Source organism: Budorcas taxicolor, chromosome 8, assembly GCF_023091745.1.
Source record: "Budorcas taxicolor isolate Tak-1 chromosome 8, Takin1.1, whole genome shotgun sequence".
NCBI lineage: Eukaryota > Metazoa > Chordata > Mammalia > Artiodactyla > Bovidae > Budorcas > Budorcas taxicolor.
In genome coordinates, this window is record NC_068917.1 from 48,034,575 (window position 1) to 48,054,441 (window position 19,867).

The 19,867-nt window shown below is 41.2% G+C and overlaps 1 protein-coding gene across 1 annotated transcript in view; it reads left to right on the forward strand.

The window, feature by feature from the left end:
• Positions 1-19,867, forward strand: part of PIP5K1B (phosphatidylinositol-4-phosphate 5-kinase type 1 beta) — a 232,466-nt gene that overhangs the window by 100,476 nt on the left and 112,123 nt on the right. The window contains exons 6-8 of the mRNA XM_052645045.1: positions 15,072-15,283; positions 16,627-16,710; positions 16,834-16,882. Of these exons, the coding sequence (XP_052501005.1) occupies positions 15,072-15,283; positions 16,627-16,710; positions 16,834-16,882 (345 nt within the window). The remainder of the gene's footprint in view (positions 1-15,071; positions 15,284-16,626; positions 16,711-16,833; positions 16,883-19,867) is intronic.

The window sequence follows — 19,867 nt, forward strand, 5'->3', positions numbered from 1 at the left end:
ACAACAGCCCTTCAGAGTGAGTGCCATGATTCCGTTTTGACACATGAAGTGAGGACTCGGGAGAGGTTCAGCTTCCCCAAGCCTGCAGAGCTTACATTGCTGGAGCCAGGTCTCTTTGGTTCTAAAATCCAGGTCCTTTCATCTGTACATTCTCTGTAATAGGAGTAATGGAGGAAAGTCTGTGGAAATGAAAGTGTTTAATTGATAACTTGGATGCAGACAGGATGGGTTGGAAGTGCCTGATAATGGGTTTTCTAGCTCTCACACAGAGCTGGTGAGGATTTGATGTAGGAGGTAAGAAAGGGCTCCATCAAAATAGAGAACTTGGTTTGGACAGCGCAGTGAATTAATGAAGTGTCTCACAACCTACTTCAAGGAAGGAGGCAAAGAGGAACATAATGCCAAGTGACTGAGAACCACAAAGTAAAATTAGTAATCCAAGCATTTAATTTTGAAAGTTTAATGAAAAACATAATCAAGCCCATTGACACTTGCCAACTGTTGCCAACATGTGTGCACGTGAAATCCTATTAACTTAAAAGCAAAACTTCTTTCTGAGAAATGTGATGGTTTACAGCAGAGTTGATTGTTTTTCCAGTCTGGCAGAGAGGGAGATCAGGAACACAAAGTATGTTGTTGAATCCTGTGTGGCAGCTTTTAAGAACCTCATTAACTCCAGAATTGGAAGGATTATCAAGCCAGTAGGTTTTTTTTTTTTTTAACCCTCACTTCAAACCAAGAGGAACATTATAAGAATTTCTACAGTAAAGAATAGAAATGGGACACTGAAAATATCTTCCTCAACTCCTTTAAAACTCCTTTACCTTTTCTTCCTAAAAGAAATCTGACCTAAGGATTAGAGAGCTCACCTATATCCTGAGGTGTGGCAGTGGTGGTGCTATATCTACCTAACTTGCATTATAAGTAAATCGTCACATGTAAATAAATATAAATAAGAATAATGCCCATTCAAGGAAGCTAAAGTCTTTGGGCTTCATGAAATAAGTATAGTATGTGAGGGTTTCCTGCTTTTGTGAGAAAAGGACCTACCTGCCTTTGATTTTGTTGATGACCTTAGGTCTAGAGGTGAGGTCAATGGAGGCCCCAAGTGGGAGGACTCACAGAGAATCTGAGGGCAGGGAGCAAAGGGAAGGAAATGTCCCTGCGACCATATCCTCCTCCACTGGGGAAATCCTGGGAAACCAGAGCACAGAGAGCAGGAAGAGGAAGTGGCCACGGAGGGATGGGTGGCGTGATGGTAACATCCTTGACTTTGAAGATGTGTCTGGAAGGGCTATGAAGTTGGCCAGGGTGGATCTGGTGTGGATGCCAGGGCAAGTCTGTCACACAGATGACCATGTACGTTCGAGTCAAGTTGTAAATACTCCAGCCCAGGGAGACAGAGGGGTGGCGAACCCCAGCAACTAACAAAATGGAGTTGAGCTTCCATAGTTTTGGAGAAGTCTCTGGAATCTGGTAAGAGACTGAGTTCCAGAGGCTTAGGAAGTATTTGAGAGTTTTCAGGGCCTGGGAAAATGTTACAAAGTTTAAAAACTAGTTCAGAAATGTGCCCTGTGGAAACGCTTTTAAAGGGTGAAATCAGTTTGATTTTTATAGGGCTTTATTTTATTCATTCAGTATTCAGTGCACATTTACTCAAACACTCATATTCTGGAAAAATAGGGCTTCCTTGACTGTCTTGGGAAAGGCAGGGTACTTCTTGGGCCACACTTTGGTTCTAGTTCTTTCCCAAAAGATCAGCACTTACTGGCATCTGAGAGGCTTTGGCTCATGTACATGGCTCTTCGTCCCTGTCCCCATCAGCCAGCACATTTTATATGCCTCCCCTCTCCTGCAAGTGACTGTCCCTTTGATGTCACCAGTGTTCCTCCTTCGAAGACATTTTTAAATTGAGTATTTCAACCCAGCAAGTGTAACACTTCTCTCCTCATTTCTGTTCCTCAAAATTCTACCCTCTACATTGTGAGGTAAAAAATCTCCACGGGAGAATTTCTTCCTCCCCTCTTAACAGTGAAATGGCCAAGGACAATCTGTTTTTAATGAATTTATTAAATTTCAGCTTTTTATAAAAGATGCATCTGTGCATTTGTCTACACGTACACTTGGGGAAAAAATATTTTAAAAGGAATGCATAGTCCACTAGATGTATATCAGTTGTCCTTAGGTAGTAGGGATGCAGGGAGGTTAAAACCTAATCTTTATTTAAAGTGTCCTCATCCACCCTGAAAGTGAGCCTACCTGGAGTCTGATCTTGTTAACGTCCTCTCTTCATTTCTCCACATGAAGACCTCATTTTTAAACTTCATCTGTGTTCAGTCAACTCCAGCTGTTCCAAAAACAAACCATTCTAGATGCCATCTCATTGTTTGCTGCATTTTCACCTGATAATCTGGCTTCAGATGATATGGACATTCTCTGTAGGTGGAGATTCACCAGTCTCTGATATTTCTGTTTATGAAAGAGCTATATAACTTTTTCTAGATTATTAGCAATTAGAGAAAATATGTCAACCACTTCATTCTCCAGGAGCAGAGAAAGCAGTGATTTGGGATTGGTAATTTACTTTCTCTGCACTCAGATGTGTAGGAAAATTAGACTCCCTTAATTTTTCCATGACTACTCTTTTTTTTTTTCTTTTTTTCTTTTTTTTTATTTCTTTGGCTGTGCCAGGTCTTAGCTGTGACACCCGGGATCTTCAATGCTCATTGCTGCATGTGGGATCTTTAGCTGTGGCATGCAAACTCTTGGTTGCGGCATGTGGGATCTAGTTCCCTGACCAGGGATTGAACCCAGTCCCCTTGCATTGGGAGTGTAGAGTCTTAACCACTGGACAACCAAGGACCACTGGACTTTTCATGACTACTCTTGCTCACTAAAATCCACAGTCTTGTACTTACCAATTAATATTTGTCTCTTCAAATTTGAACATTTGTGTCTGAATTTAAATAATAATCTTACTCAAAATTGAACTCCCTCTCAGGACTGGTATAGACTGACCTTTTATCACTCCATTTTGTTAGGTAAACATCATCAAAAATGTAGAGTGTAGATCACATCTTGACACAGGAACTAGAATATTGCACGAGAGCCCTGCACTTACTAGATTCCACTTTCACCTCAAACCATCACCCTCATGCTCTGTGGGACGTAGCACTGAGCTGCCATCTTGTACTTCCCTTAATTTTGACCATGTACATATATAGTTGTTTCTTAATTAAAATGCCTCCAGACCCCAGAGAATTCATTTCTAGTGATGCCTCCCACAATCTGGGTTTCCTGTCACTTCTTAAAACTTACCCTATGGGTAGCTACTTATTGTTCTTCATAAACTGTAAGCTTTTCAGTACAAATGGTGACTTTCCCACACCTGAGATTCTGCCTGCCCTGTGGAACCTTGAATGATCTCAGAGCATGGCTTGGCTTGCTTTCTCTGGCTTCAAACCATCACTGGAATCTCGGTTGACAAATCCTTACCTTCCTGGTAAATTAACTACATGTCATTCAACAAATAGTTTCAAATTCTTATTCTGCGTAAGGCTCTGTGCTAAGTTTGTGGGAGAGAGAAAAGCGAATAGGGTATGGCCCTTGCCTCAAACCTTAAGGCCACACAATTGAGGTTTGATTTATTGTGGACAGATTCTCCCATTCTTCTTTGCTCTCTTTGTTTATTAAAGTGAAGAGGAGAGAGAGGAGGACTCTTTCCCTCTTTACTCAGAGACAGTTCACTGCAAGGAGTGGACTGTAGTAGGCGGTGAGAAGGTGTCAAGAATTGTACCTCGTACATTGAAGTGGGCATGGAAACTTGGACCATGAGTGGCCTCTGAGTCTCACTGGACAGCTTACCAGCCCAGTTTCTCAACTGTCCCATCACTTAAGCCACAGTGAAGCAAGTCACTTCTAGTGATGGCAACTAGAAGATAGAATGGGAAGTACTTGACAGTTTTAATGTTACTTTTAAATATGTTTATAAAATAATTTATTAAGATACATTAATGTGTAAAAATAGTCTCTATAAAGAAAAGATCCATAATCCATCTAATATAGAAGCTGAAGAATATATTCATTCATACATTCATATACATATTAATAGATTGATACAGCTTTTAAAATAATAGATGATTTTCTAGTGCTATAAGGTATGCTTCTATTTCTTTAAGCTTTTTAAGTGAGCAAAAAAGACCTTTTTACATGTTTATCAAGCACAGCTTGATATTCTACGTCACCACATTAGACAGTGAAAAACCACATTATTGCTATCACTAAATTAGAGATTGAATATTTATTTCAGTCTGCTCTACCAGTCAAAATTGCTTGGCTTGTCACAGCCTGTTTTTTTCTCTTTATCATATTAGCAAAGAACACTCTGAGCTGTATTGAGGAAATTAAATTAAATTTAAAAGACAACTTTCGGCTTTAACTGAACTTGCACATGCGAGTAATTTGGGGCTGTATTCCAAGGAGCCTACCTGGGGAGGAATGGCATAGCCTTGCATTCATTTTACCCTAAGCCAGTGGGTTCAGGAGTGTCTACTTGCATAAAATCTTCAGGATACTGTTTTGTCTTACTGAATTAACATAAATGTTTCTGCCAATCATTTTGCTCAAAGAATCCCTAGTTACTAAAGACTCCTTTTTAAAAAAGTAACTACAACCTCTTCATCATACTTATAGAAAATTAATAATTCTTACTAGTCAGAGTTCAAATTTCTAGTTGTATCAGGGGAAAAAAAAACCCTTTTTTAATAGTTTGCACCAAGGTTTAAATAGGGTCTACTGGTTAACCACTTCCCTTTACCCTGGTCATTTATTATTTCATTGAAGAAATTGGTTTGTATATTCCATTGTCCAGATTCTACTGGTTATGTTTCCCGTAATTTCTTTCAGTATACACCTCTTTCCCCTTTCATTTCCTGTAGATTGGTTGTTGGATCTAGATGTTTGACCACTAACTAGATGCTTTAATTCATTCAGTTCAGTTCTGTTCAGTTGCTCAGTTGTGTCCGACTCTTTGCAACCCCATGAATCGCAGCACGCCAGGCCTCCCTGTCCATCACCAACTCCCGGAGTCCACTCAAACTCACTAGGGGTTGTAAAATGGTGGTGTTCTTATTTTATCACACATTAGCTAGACTGCTTAAAGGATTTCTAAATGAGAGTGCCAAGCACATAGTTGTTGTTCAGTTGCTAAGTAATGGTTGATTCTTTGTGACCCCACAGACTGCAGCACACCAGGCATCCCTGTCTTTCACCATCTCCCTGAGTTTGCTCAAACTCATGTCCATTGAGTCGGTGATGCCATCCACCCATCTCACCCTCTGTTGTCCCCTTCTCCTCCTGCCTTCAATCTTTCCAAGCATCAGGGTCTTTTCTAGGGAGGTGACTCTTTGCATCAAGTGGCCAAAGTATTGGAACTTTAGCTTCAGCATAAGTCCTTCCAATGAATATTCAGGGTTAATTTTCTTTAGGATTGACTGGTTGGCTCTCCTTGCAGTCCAAGGGACTCTCAAGAGTCTTCTCCAACACCACAGTTCAAAAGCATCAATTCTTCACTGCTCAGCCTTCTTTATAGTCCATCTCTCACATCCATACATGACTACTGGAAAAACCATAGCCTTGACTATATGCACCTTTGTTAGCAAAGTAATGTCTCTGCTTTTTAATATGGTGTCTAGGTTTGTCATAGCTTTTCTTTCAAGGAGCAAGCGTCTTTTCATTTCATGGCTACAGTTGTCGTCAAGCACATAATAGGTGCTCAATAAAATATTTAATGACTTGATTAATTTCCATAAGCGCCCTCCTGACATGGAAAATTATTAGAAACTCTACTTGCATAAAATCTGATTAAAGAGCATCTTTTTCCTCCTAGAATCATCATCCTTCTCCGCTTTGCATAAGGCATGGTTTACAGATGATTTCTATTATATTGCCCCTGTGAATATCTCCTGGTGCTGGGAACCATTTTTTAAAAGATTTATTTATTTTTTGGCTGTGGTGGGTCTTTGCTGCTGCACACAGACTTTCTCTAGTTGCGGTGAGAGGAGCATACCCATTGTTGCCATGTGCAGGCTTCTCTTTGCAGTGGTTTCTCTTGTTGTGGAGCACAGGCTCTAAGCTCACAGGCTTCAGTTGTTGCAGTGCAGGCTCAGTAGTTGTGGCTTGCTGACTTAGTTGCTCTGCGGCATGTGGGGTCATCCTGGATGAGGGATCAAACCGGTATCCCCTCCATTGCAAGGCAGATTCCTAACCACTGAACTGCAGGGAAGCCCAGGTACCATTTTTAAAATGGAGCCATTTTTCAGCAGTCTTTTGGACTTACCTGATTATCATCCTTTCTCGGTCTTGTACCAACTTAACTTCACATATCTTACCAATTGGAAGAGCAGAGAAATAGAGGACAGGAAAGCTAAGGAAGCCCTGAAATGTGTTTCAGACCAGAGCCTCCAACCTAAACTCAGCACCAAGAACTCTTGGGTGCTTAATGGGTCTTTGAAGTTGACCCAGACTGTGACATGCCCTTTTTGCAAATGCTTCCGTAAAAGAAATGTGATACTCTTACCAGATTCCAAGCTCAGCCTAGTTTATACAAAACAAGCCTGCCTTTTATCTGCCATTTATTTGTGTGTCTACAAAACAGTAAATTAAGAGTCTCTAAATAACAGCTTGATTTTTGTCCTTGACAAAGTAGATATAAGTACTTCTGGTATGGGAAGGTTTGAAAATACTGTAGGCTATTATCTTTTTTTTTTTTTTTTTTTTCCTGACAACGTAGAGCACAGAATCACAGTAAATGTTCTCAGTGCTGAAGATTTTTCACAAGCATTGTAATTGTGAAGCACAATATCCAAGTTCTTATATTGGAGATATTAATGTAAGATGTATTGCTGTACATTCTTTGCTGCTGATTATTTTGTTTTTCCCTTACTTTTTCATATGGAAAGCAGTATAAAATGCATATTTCTGCTCTGATCAGAGTGCAAGCAGGGAGCACAAAGTAAAACAAGTCTTTGGTGAGTGGAGCAGCCTTATATATATGATAGGAAAAGCATAGATAAACAGATAGTCTATTTTATTCCATAGAGGGGTACTAATAATGTGCTTGAGTTTTCAGAGGGCAGATGTGTTCCTGATATTTTGTGTAGATCGTGAGTCCAATCTTTATGGAGGCAAGAATTGAGATAGGCTTTGAAAAACCAGTACGGTTTGAACTGAGGACCTTTAAGAAGAAACAGCCTGAGCATATTTAGGGGTAATTATGGGATTTCAGTTTGACTAGCCTGGGAGGTGTCTCTAGATAGGTGTTAAATAGCAGATGTTGGCTGGGGCCACAGTAGCAAGGACCTCAGTGTCACCTGAGCAATGGTGAGAGACCGCAGGCTTTGAGGAGGGATGTGAGGTGACCTGGTCAAGTGAAGGGATCAAGAATGAATCAGAAAAAGAAAGGGAAGTTGAAATCAAAGTATTAGCAAGGAGGATGATTTTGATTATAGAAGCTGAAGGACTGGGAAACTTAATGAAAGGAAAAGGAGTCGTGGAGTCCAAAATCCACATTAGGATGATTTCAGAGAAAAAGTGAGAAAGAAGAGTTGGAGCTTGCACGAAGCCGGTGCTCTGTGACAACCTAGAGGGGTGAGATGGGGAGGGAGGTGGGAGGAGGGTTCAAGAAGGAGGGGACACATGTATATCTATGGCTGACTCATGCTGATGTGTGGCAGAAACCATCACAATATTGTAATTATCCTCCAATTAAAAAATAAATTAAAAAAACAAGTTTGGGGTTGCAGCAGGACAGTGTACAGAAATGTCCAGCAGAAGCCTATGGGAAATATACAGGACTGGAACTGAGGCATTCAGTTCAGATTAAAGATAGCATCTTAGGAATTGTCTGGGGACCAGTGATAGTTGGAATCAACCCCTGAAGTATTCTTAAGTCCATCCATGTCTCCCTTGAGCTCCCCTGCTGCTATGTCATTCCAGTACTATCATTTCTTACCTGCTGTATTGCTACTTTCCCATAGTTAAAAGTAGGTCACCGTTTTGTGGGGTATCTCCACAGCACCCTTATTTTTCCTTCCAAGCCTTACTTCAACCTGTGATGCAAAGCTTGTGTAATTTTGAGGATGGTGTAGTTGTCTGTTTTACTTACCCCTGAAGATCTGGCAACTTCCGTGGGGCCTGGCACAGACTAGACACTCAACTTATTTTTTTTTCCAGGGTACTAAATGAATGTCACTATAGAAAAGTAGAAAAAGAGGAGTTGAAGTGAGAACTCTGGTGAATATTCTTAGTGCATAGAGGAAAATACTGGGGAAAACAAATAGGAAGGCAGAGAACCAGGAGAAGGTGCGCCTTAAGCTAAGGATGAGTAGAGATTCCAGTGGGGGTGGTTTATTCTGCAGGTGGTGGAGAGCAGGGGCAATAAGAAGAACCAGCATGTACTGGATGCTTTCTGTATGTCATGACTGTCCTGACTTCACGTGGATGAACTAATCTTCACACTAACTCTGTGACGTAGGTGTCCCTATTATTTCTATTTTATGAACGAGCATACTAGGCCCAGAGAGGTTACATACTCTGCTCAAAGACAAACCAATGGGGGAAGCCATGAGTCAAACCAGGCCACCTGGCTCTCAGGCATGGAGTCTTCTCACCATGCAGTCATTCTGGGTCCGTCTAGCTGAGGAGCAGAAAGCAGTGTACAGCGGGCTAAGGGCTATGGCACAGAGGATGGACAAGGAAAAAGAACACCCCTCTTTCTGACCTTTGTCTGTGAAAGGAGCATAGCGTTGCCTGCCGTTCTAAGCTGTGGCATCTCCCATGTTAGGTCACCAAGTCTACAGAGATTGTATGTGAATGAGAGCACCCCTGATGCAGCGCCAGCCGTGAGAGCCTAGAGGATATGCTTTATCTTAGAAGAAGTGGTTTTGAGCACGTCTTCAGGATAGTATAGCAGCTGCTTTGACGTTGCCTTTTTTTTTTTTTTTAAACCACATTCCAGTATTATTACTGACTTAAAATAGTCCTTGAGAAAAGAGAAAAAAATAATCTGGCTCTAAGGATAAAAAAAAACACTGTGGTATTTCAACTTACTTTCAGTTTTGCATATGTCTGTGAATCCTTCCTGCTTTCTCTTTTTCACAGGTGAGGGAGTAAGGTCTGGCCCAAGCTGGATGGGAAAGCACCTGTGTTTTCCTTGCAGCTGTTTTGCAAAGCAAATGCACAGGTACAGGATCCACCAGCAACAGTGACGTCAGGACAACATTCTGGGGGAAAAACGTGCCCCTGAGTGACCGACTAGACTGGTGTCTGTCGTGTTGCAGAATGTTGCTCCCTCTTAACGCTCACACGTTAAGGTTCTGGCAGATTTATTGATTCCTTTCATTAATGATCTGGGAAGATATGAATAGCAACTATTTGGTTCCTAATTGATGCATATCTGCTGTGCACATGACTAAAATCGTTCCCAGAATTTTTCATTGCACAAGTTTGGGAATTTCATTTAAAATATGTGTCTATATATTTATCTTTTTCTTTCTTAACATTTGTTATGGATGGTGACTTTCCCTAAGCCCAAATCCAACTATCATGCTCAGATTTCCACACAAGAGGAAGATAATTTATCTTTTTTTTTTTTTTTTTTCAAGATTTTCATTTGAAAAGTAGAAACCTGACCTCTTGAGGACAATCCAGACTCTTCAGGGATGCTGGCAATCCAATTAAAAAGTACAGAGAAATCTAATCTCTGTCTCAAATTTATTTGTAGCTTTTTCTTAGTTAATTCTCTCTACGTTTTGGCTTGTATGTTTTTTTTTAATAAACCCAGCCTGATATTTGACTACAAAAAGCATTGAAATTGCTTCTTGCTTTGTCCAGCCTGACTTCACATCACTTATAAAATACACATGTTCTCTGTGGCCTGTCCTTGAGCAAGAAAGGAGACTACAAGTACAGATAAAACCATTGTTTGAATAGTACATTAATTATTGTAAGAAACTTTAAGAAAAATTGTTGTATAAAGAAAGCTTATTTATAAGCAGAATTAATACTTGGGTGCTTTGCAGAGAAAAATGAAACAAATATGATGTTGTCCAGGAGTGCCTTTCAGTTTTTACTCTGGAGGCCTGTGAGAAACATGTACAACATTGTCCCAGAGACTGACTAGAATTTGCTCTTGAAGCCAGGTCACTGCTTTGGGGGAAAAATTTACCAGTGGACACTTGGGGCTGTCCAGAGCACAAGGCTGCGATTTACACCCACTGAACACAGGACTGTTCCCTCAGGCAGACTGCGAGGCCATTATTTTATAGCCCATTGGCAGAATTGCTGGGTCAGCCGACCTTTTCCTCTTGAACATCCACGCAGTGCTCCTGGGTGCCGTGAACCGAAAACTTCTAAAGGAATTGGGACACACCAAAGGGATACTAGCAAGCAGGCTGGAAGTGCAGTCATATTTTTGTTGGCTTTTTATGAATGTCTGTTTTCAGAAGTATAACCCCAGGGTGTCTGCTTCCAGGTGACACCTCACATGTGAGCAATGAGTTGTAACCATGATGATAACCAACAATGAACTGAGCACTTTCTTTGTGTTAGGAATTTCTCTAACCACCTTACCTGCAACCATATTTAGTTTTCACAAGCACCCTGTGCAGTAGCTAATGTTATTGCCACCATTTTTACTGAGGAGGAAACTGAAGCCTGGGGCGGTGACGTTATCTACCTAGGGTCACAGAGTTTGTGCACTGTATCCTGCGTATCCATCTCCAACATTCTTTCTAAGAAGGGAGATGCCAGCACTGATACACGAGAGCAGGAAAACTGGTATCTGCAGACAGTGATGATTGTGCAGGGTCGCATTGTCTCTGGATGGGCACTATTCCCAAGCCTTTCTTTCAGGATGGTGGGGAATTGAAAAGGCTAAGATCCATCTATGCTTGTTTCTATCTGAAGAAATCATCCAGTGTCTGTTAGTGTTTTCTTTTAAGAGGCTGGGTCCTTGGCAACCCTGATGCAGGCCCGTCTTCTCCAGCTCTGTGTTGTGTTCCAGAGGGGCAAGTCATGGGTGCACCTCCATAGGGAACCAGCCTGTGGGTCTAAGGCTGCAGCACTGGGTCATTGGTGAGGAGCTTTTCCTGTCGCCCTTCTTTCTTCCTCCAGTCTTAGAGTCCCTCTTCCTCAGGTTGGAGAAACTGGTTCCCTTTGCTGTCAAGCCAGTCTGTGATATCCTGGCTTAGAAAGTTCCAGGGCCTATACTGCTTAAATAATAAGATTCTATTCTTATCTCTTGCCTGCCTCCTTCTGAAAGTATTCAACTCAGTTTCAGTTCAGTTCAGTTCAGTCACTCAGTCGTGTCTGACTCTTTGTAACCCCATGAATCACAGCACGCCAGGCCTCCCTATCCATCACCAACTCCCGGAGTTCACTCACACTCGCGTCCATCAAGTGAGGGATGCCATCCAGCCATCTCATCCTCTGTTATCCCCTTCTCCTCCTGCCCCCAATCCCTCCCAGCATCAGAGTCTTTTCCAATGAGTCAACTCTTCGCATGAGATGGCCAAAGTACTGGAGTTTCAGCTTTAGCATCATTCCTTCCAAAGAAATCCCAAGGCTGATCTCCTTCAGAATGCACTGGTTGGATCTCCTTGCAGTCCAAGAGACTTCTCCAACACCACAGTTCAAAAGCATCAATTCTTCAGCGTTCAGCTTTCTTTACAGTCCAACTCTCACATCCATACATGACCACTGGAAAAACCATAGCCTTGACTAGACAGACCTTTGTTGGCAAAGTAATGTCTCTGTTTTTGAATATGCTATCTAGGTTGGTCGTAACTTTCCTTCCAAGGAGTAAGCGTCTTTTAATTTCATGGCTGCAGTCACCATCTGCAGTGATTTTGGAGCCCAAAAAGATAAAGTCTGCCACTGTTTCCACTGTTTCCCCATCTATTTGCCATGAAGTGATGGGACCAGATGCCATGATCTTCGTTTTCTGAATGTTGAGCTTTAAGCCAACTTTTTCACTCTCCTCTTTCACTTTCATCAAGAGGCTTTTTAGCTCCTCTTCACTTTCTGCCATAAGGGTGGTGTTATCTGCATATCTGAGGTTATTGATATTTCTCCCAGCAATCTTGATTCCAGCTTGTGTTTCTTCCAGTCCAGCGTTTCTCATGATGTACTCTGCATAGAAGTTAAATAAGCAGGGTGACAATATATAGCCCTGACGTACTCCTTTTCCTATTTGGAACCAGTCTGTCGTTCCATGTCCAGTTCTAACTATTACTTCCTGACCTGCATATAGGTTTCTCAAGAGGCAGGTCAGGTGGTCTGGTATTCCCATCTCTCTCAGAATTTTCCACATTTTATTGTGATCCACACAGTAAAAGGCTTTGGCATAGTCAATAAAGCAGAAATAGATGTTTTTCTGCTCTGATGTTTTTCAACTCAGTTTCAGTTCAGTTCAGTGGTTCAGTTGTGTCCAACTCTTTGTGACCCCATGAATCACAGCACGTCAGGCCTCCCTGTCCATCACCAACTCCCGGAGTTCACTCAGACTTACGTCCATCGAGTGAGTGATGCTATCCAGCCATCTCATCCTCTGTCGTCCCCTTCTCCTCCTGCCCCCAATCCCTCCCAGCATCAGAGTCTTTTCCAATGAGTCAACTCTTCGCATGAGGTGGCCAAAGTACTGGAATTTCAGCTTTAGCATCATTCCTTCCAAAGAAATCCCAAGGCTGATCTCCTTCAGAATGGACTGGTTGGATCTCCTTGCAGTCCAAGGGACTCTCATCAGTCTTCTCCAACACCATAGTTCAAAAGCATCAATTCTTCGGTGCTCAGCCTTCTGAAAGGTAAATGGTGAGCACTCAGAATTAAGTAATACTTCCAACCCACTTAAAGTTTCCTAATTGCCAACAAAGATACATAAGACTAGGAATAACCATATTTTCTAAAGGCCATACATGTCATCGTTCACAAAAATGAAAAGTGAAAGTCACTCAGTCATGTCCAACTCTTTGTGACCCCATGGACTATACAGTCCATGGAATTCTCCAAGCCAGAATATTGGAGTGAGTAGCCTTTCCCTTCTCCAGGGGATCTTCCCAACCAAAGGACTGAACCCAGGTCTCCCTCATCACAGGCGGATTTTTTTACCAACTGAGCCACAAGGGAAGCCCGCAAAAAATAGTTCACAAAGCCTGCCATTAAGTGGCACCCAGTAAGTGGCAGCCACAAGTATTTGAATCCTCAGGCCTGGCCCCTCTTTGTTGTTGTTTTAGTCATTCAGTCGGGTCCGACTCTTTGTGACCCCGTGGACTGTAGCCCGCCAGGCTCCCCTGTCCATGGGATTTCCCAGGCACAAGATGCTGGAGTGGGTTACCATTTCCTTCTCCAGGAGATCTTCCCAAGCCAGGGCTCAAACCTGTGTCGCTGTATTGGCAGATGGGTTTTTTACCACTGAGCCACCAGGGAAGCCCTGACCACTCTTTAGTATGTCATAAGTGTCTGATCAAAAGCAGTTGACTGAGGGAGAAGGAGAAGTGTAAGATATACACTTGAAGTTCAAGTGTATACAAGTTCAAGATATACACTTGAACAGAATTCAGTGTAATGCATATGTGTTCAATTCCTGGTTAAACAATTATCTATAGACTCTGATCTCCAACGACATGTCCTAACTAGGGTACAGAGATACATTGTTGGTTCAGGGGTAGCTATTCGCCATCAGGCTGTTCTTTCTGGGCTGTTTTGATTTCCTGAGCAGCTTTGTGTGAGAAATGCCAGGTGTCAAAAAAATCTGTTATAGAGGAGAATCATAGACAAACCATTAGGAAAAAACTTTATTATATAATAGAGAATATCCCGTTTTCCTGAACTCCCCCTGAACACTCTTCCTCAGTTGAAGGGTCCTGAGTATCAGACTTACCCATACTCAAGAGCCATGTTGCTGCCCGCCTCACGTCTCGACCACATCTCCACTTTGTTTTCTTTTTTCCCCCCATCTCCTTTTTCTGGCTACCTCTAGCTACTTTTAATTCCTTCTCTTCCCCACTGTTTGCTGAGTGGATAATTAAACAGTAAGTCCTGTTCTTTGTTGAGACCATACTTTTAAAAAAAGACTTCCTACAGGGAACTGGCAGAAGGCAATGGCAACCCACTCCAGTACTTTTGCCTGGAAAATCCCATGGGCAGAGGAGCCTGGTAGGCTGCAGTCCATGGGGTCGCTAGGAGTCAGACACGACTGAGCAACTTCACTTTCACTTTTCACTTTCATGCGTTGGAGAAGGAAATGGCAACCCACTCCGGTGTTCTTGCCTGGAGAATCCCAGGGATGGGAGAGCCTGGTGGGCTGCCGTCTATGGGGTCCAACAGAGTCGGACACGACTGAAGTGACTTAGCAGCAGCAGCAGCAGCAGGGAACTGATGGTAACTTTGAAAGACAAGCTTTGAAAAGGGGGCCCCTGAACTTTAGGAAGATGAAAGTTTTGAGAATAGAATTCAGGTAAAAGCCCATTCCAGCTGAGTCTTCATGCTCAGGAGAGTACAGGTTTTTAGAGACCATTGATTGTTGGTTTCTGTCCTCTAGTACTTAAGGTGCTGGAGTTGACCACCTGGGTTCAGATCCCAGCAGTGCCACTTATGAGCTGTCTGATACTGAGCAAATTACTTCCTGTGTGTGTCTCAATTTTTTTCATCTGTGAAACAGAGACAATAATAGCACCTGGCTTAAGAGTTGTGAGGACTGAATCAAAATGAACCACTTAGCACCTGGACACATGGAAAGTATTCAATAAATGCTTAGTAAAACATTCATGGAGTGCCAAAGAAAGATATACTCACTCTAGATTTGTGTAAAATTATCATCTTCAAACCATGGTGACAATGGTTACTGCACTTGACCTAATAATAACCTCCAATGTTTTTACTTTGATTTTTCCTCTGTCAGCCACCTCCCTGGGAGGGAAGCAGGAGCTGCTTGTCTACGTATCTCTCTGATCCTGGGTAGATGAGAATTATAAGCCATTGGAGTGATGGGCCTCCTGGTTCTTTTTCTTACTTAGGTGCTGGAAAGCTTCAAGATCATGGACTATAGCCTTTTGCTGGGAATCCACATCTTGGACCATACCCTCAAAGAAAAAGAAGAGGAAATTTCCCAAAATGTACCTGATGCTAAGCGGCCTGGGACGCAAAAGGTTCTCTACTCAACAGCAATGGAATCCATCCAGGGTCCAGGGAAATCGGGAGATGGAATCATCACAGAGAACCCAGACACGTAAGTGCAGCCATCTGCCCACACGCTCCTTGATCATGGCAGCCGACATCATTGGGTAATTAAATGCAGTCATATTCCCTTCGTGGTGGCTCTTTAGGAATAGATTCCTACCTGGTACTAAAATGGATCAAGCCAGCCTGATTTCCTCTCATCCACGGATAACTGGATGAATGGCAGTGTTTTGGGTCGTTATGCTGTCACTCACATGGTTTCTTTTTTCAAATGGCTCCATAATTTAACAATGGCTAAAAATGTTTTTATTCCTATTTACTACATATTCAAAACATCCTTCACAAACAAGGGGGAAATATTTTGAATTTGAATAAGTGTGCATTTAAGCAAATACTTGCTAGAAGTGATGTCTGCAATTCAGAACTTTTTATCTATGTAAGAGGATTCTGTTGTCCTCGTCCTACATCCTGACAGATGTGATCACTTGCTTCAGCCAGATGTGCAGCATTAGTTTGCATGTACAAAGTGCTTATTGACTAACAGAAACAGTTACAACCAAAGAAAATTATTGACTTGGTTGACTGTATCACGTGTGTGTACTAGCCGAGCAAAAAGACTGAAAGAAAGAAATCATTTTCCTTGACTATATAAAGTGCCTGTCTTGTAAGCTTCTCCAACGGTGACTAAACCACAGACATATTTTACTTTTATGAAGGAAATTCATACAAACTAAAATTTTTAATCCTTCCTGTAAACCGATCTAGATGTCTAATAATTGATTAAACAAATTATTCTATGTCAGCATACTGAAGTACTGCACAGTACTACACAATAGCGTACTGAAGTACTACACGGCCATTAAAAGCACATTAACATTGAATATGAAGAAATGTTCATCATTTAGCAAGTGAAAAATTCAGGTTATAAAACATAAGTAATAACTTATGCAGATGAATAAATACAGAGGAAAGATGTTAATAGTAGTTATCTTTGCATCCTTGGAATGGATTCTTTATATATTTTTTTCCTTTGTGCTCACCTATATTTTATTTAAAATTTCACAGTAAACATATAAAAGTGTTGCATTTTTGATGGGCAGTATTTTGAAATACTTTTAAAATTCTTGCTCATGGTCTTAAAATCAGAATAATTTTTTAATTGAATTCTTCCCATCCAACTCTTCAGAACTGACAACTGTGGTATTATTCTCCTTCTCGGGAAGTACATCTTTCTTGATTCCCAGGAAGACTTTAGCTGAAGCCAAAAAAAAAAATAAAGATGAGAGTCCATGATTTTTAAAGACTAACCATTTTCATTTACAGTCTATTTATTAGAAATTATTTTTAACTTCCTGTTCACATAAAATGATTTCTCTTTTGCTCTGTTCACAGAATGGGAGGCATTCCAGCTAAAAGCCATAAGGGAGAAAAGCTACTTTTATTTATGGGCATTATTGACATTCTGCAATCATATAGGTAAAAAATTGGGGGAAATAGTCTTTTATTATTTCAAAATAATTCAATGAAAGGTTCTGAGAATTCACCAAATGGGGTTGATTTTACATTCTTACTTTTGTTTTTCTGTATGTGTACATTTAGATTAATGAAGAAATTGGAACATTCCTGGAAAGCTCTTGTTTATGATGGGGTGAGTGATTTATCATGCTCCTTGTTAAACTGGATTATTTTTCTGATTTCTCAGAGACCTCAGTGTATGTCTAGGAAGCTGTGTCACTTGAAAAGGAGAGGAAACAAAGATCTTTATAAACTCAGAGTCTCAGGCTTAGCAGATCAGTTCAAATCTAAGAATAAAGACAACATAACTGTGAATGGCTCTTCCAACAGAGGCCATCCAGGTGGGTGAACAGGTAGAGGCCAGGAAAACAAAATGATGTCTTATTTTGATGTGCAATCTAAAGGACCCAATTAGGAGATGATGAGAAAAAGCAAAAGGCTTTTCATAGGCACTGGAAAGACCAGTAAGACAGTTGAAGTTCTCCCAAAACTAAGCTTCAGAGGAGTTTGAACCTGAATTTGATGGTAGACAGCTATAGGCTGGAACCCTACATTTAAACCATGTTACTAACCATGTGACCCAGACGCATTGCTTGCTTCTCATCCCTTAGTGTAGTTTCCCATTTATAGCAGGAAGCTAGTAATAGTACCTGTACCTCAGAATATTTCCCTGGTGGCATAGTGGTAAAAAATTCACCTCCAAGCAGGAGATGCAGGTTCAGTCCCTGGGTTGGGAAGATCCTCTGGAGGAGGAAATGGCAACCCACTACAGTATTCTTGCCTGGAAAATTCCACAGACACGGGAGCCTGGCGGACTCCAGTCCATGGGGTCGCAAAGTGTCTGACACAACTTAGTCCATACACTACTACACTACCTGCCTCATAGGCTGACTGGAGGGTTAAGTTAAATAATGCCCTTTGGTGTTCAACACAATGCATAACACATAATAAGGACATGGGAAGGGAACACTTTTAAATTGTGTTGGATTTAAATATAACAAAGATTAACTGATACGAGAATGTGTTTTGCACCCAGAAATGGCATGACTGAAAAAAACAGTTATCAAAGAGCAGTCTGTCTACACACACACACACACACAACTTCCTATCTAGAGTTAAATTTGAACTTCCTGCCGCTTGACAGAACATTTATGGCCTCAGCCTCACTCAGTTAATAACTCAGAGTGACACTTCCAAAGATTGTATTGGTCAAAGATTTGCTCACATATTTTTTTTAAGATGTTAGCAGATGCTTTCCTTTGAAAAAAGATAAATTATAGATGCTATTCTTCTCCATTCCTGGAAAAGAATACTCGCTGTCTCAGTTCTGTGGAAGACTGGTAATAACCTCTCAGCATGTCAGATCTGCATTTTGTCCACAGGCTATGGAAATGACCTTTGTCAAAATGCTCTTTTAAATAACAGGTTCACAAGTTTGTTCCTGAGAACCAAACTTAGGCTTCTTATTTAAATCAAAGATTATTTTTTAAGAAAAGGCCAAGATGGAAGGTTAATTTTTTTTCCTTCTAGCTGAGAAAAGTACCGTCTACATAATGCCTTGAACATGGAAGGGAGAAAGAGTAAATACTCACTTTCATTCTCCTCCTGTTTATTGACAGTTTCAATTCCCTGTTACCAAATGAGACTTCTGCTCCAAATAGTATCCTCTATCTGTCGGATACTTCTAAGGAGCCCATACCTTTGTTGAAATAAAATATGTCTTCTGTTCTTCAGTGTCCTTTTTTAGAAAAAAAAAAAGAAAATCTCTGTGCTGATTATATATTTATGTAATTATAAGCAATAGTTAAGAATTTATTTTTTTGTCTTTTTACAATTGTCCTCTCCTTTAAACAATGCTTCCTCATACCAAAAAGAGCCACAGTTTAACCTCTCTTAGAAGGCAAGGGCTGACTCAGTCATCTTACATCCTGCTGCTGCTGCTGCTAAGTCACTTCAGTTGTGTCCAACTCTATGTGACCCGATAGACAGCAGCCCACCAGGCTCCCCCGTCCCCGGGATTCTCCAGGCAAGAACACTGGAGTGGGTTGCCATTTCCTTCTCCAATGTGTGAAAGTGAAAAGTGAAAGTGAGGTCGCTCAGTTGGGTCCAACTCCTAGCGACCCCATGGACTGCAGCCCACCAGGCTCCTCCATCCATGCGATTCTCCAGGCAAGAGTACTGGAGTGGGGTGCCATTGCCTTCTCCAATCTTACATCCTATGTGTTTCTAAATGACTGACTTGTGAATCCATGTCCACTTCCAGCAGAAACTGACAGAACACTGGGGAAAGTGCATGTCAGACCAGTGGGAAGTTTTCCATCACATCTGCAGGATCACTGATAGTCTAGAGAACATTATCACTTGGCAGAGGATTCCTCCATGCTGTGTCCTTCATAAAACACTGATTACAGAATTCTCTTATGCTTCATGTAACACGCAATTTCACAGATGAAAGGACTGAGGCACTGAGATACTGTCTTTACCCAGGATCACAGAGCTCTTTAAAATTAGAGCTAACACGAGAACTGGGTCTCTGGATTCTGGTCCAATGTGTATTTTTTCTTCCAAACCCACTGCAGATGATATTATCTCGATATAAATTTTTAGAAGTTTCCCTTTTGGAATCCATGAACCTCAAATCAAAATGGAACACTAAATTACCAAATTTACTATTTTTAGGAATGTCTATCTTAGATAGCAAATAAATGACTGCTGAATAAATATATGGAATTAGCTCCTTCATCTGTCTTCTTTCCTGGACTTGTGATAAAATGGCCCCTCAGTCCTAAAGAATCCTACCAAGCATGAGAAAATTGAGCTAATGATTTAATTCAATTCAGCTGTATCTAATTAGTAGCTAATTGAACATAACAGGGATCGTCAGTCAGCCTTGTCTCCTAGGAATCTTCATCGTGTTTACATACCTTATTACTGGAAAGTGAAACCAGCAAACTTTTTCTTTCTCTCTCTCTCAACCTTACTTTAGGGTTATTTTGCTTGTCCCGGTTTTGTTCTGACTGAAAGTGATTATGTCTTTGTTCCAGATGACACTTGAGGCGCTGGTTGCCTTATATGTTAAAAAACAATTTAAAAGCCCCTCGTGGTGGACAGTGGATCA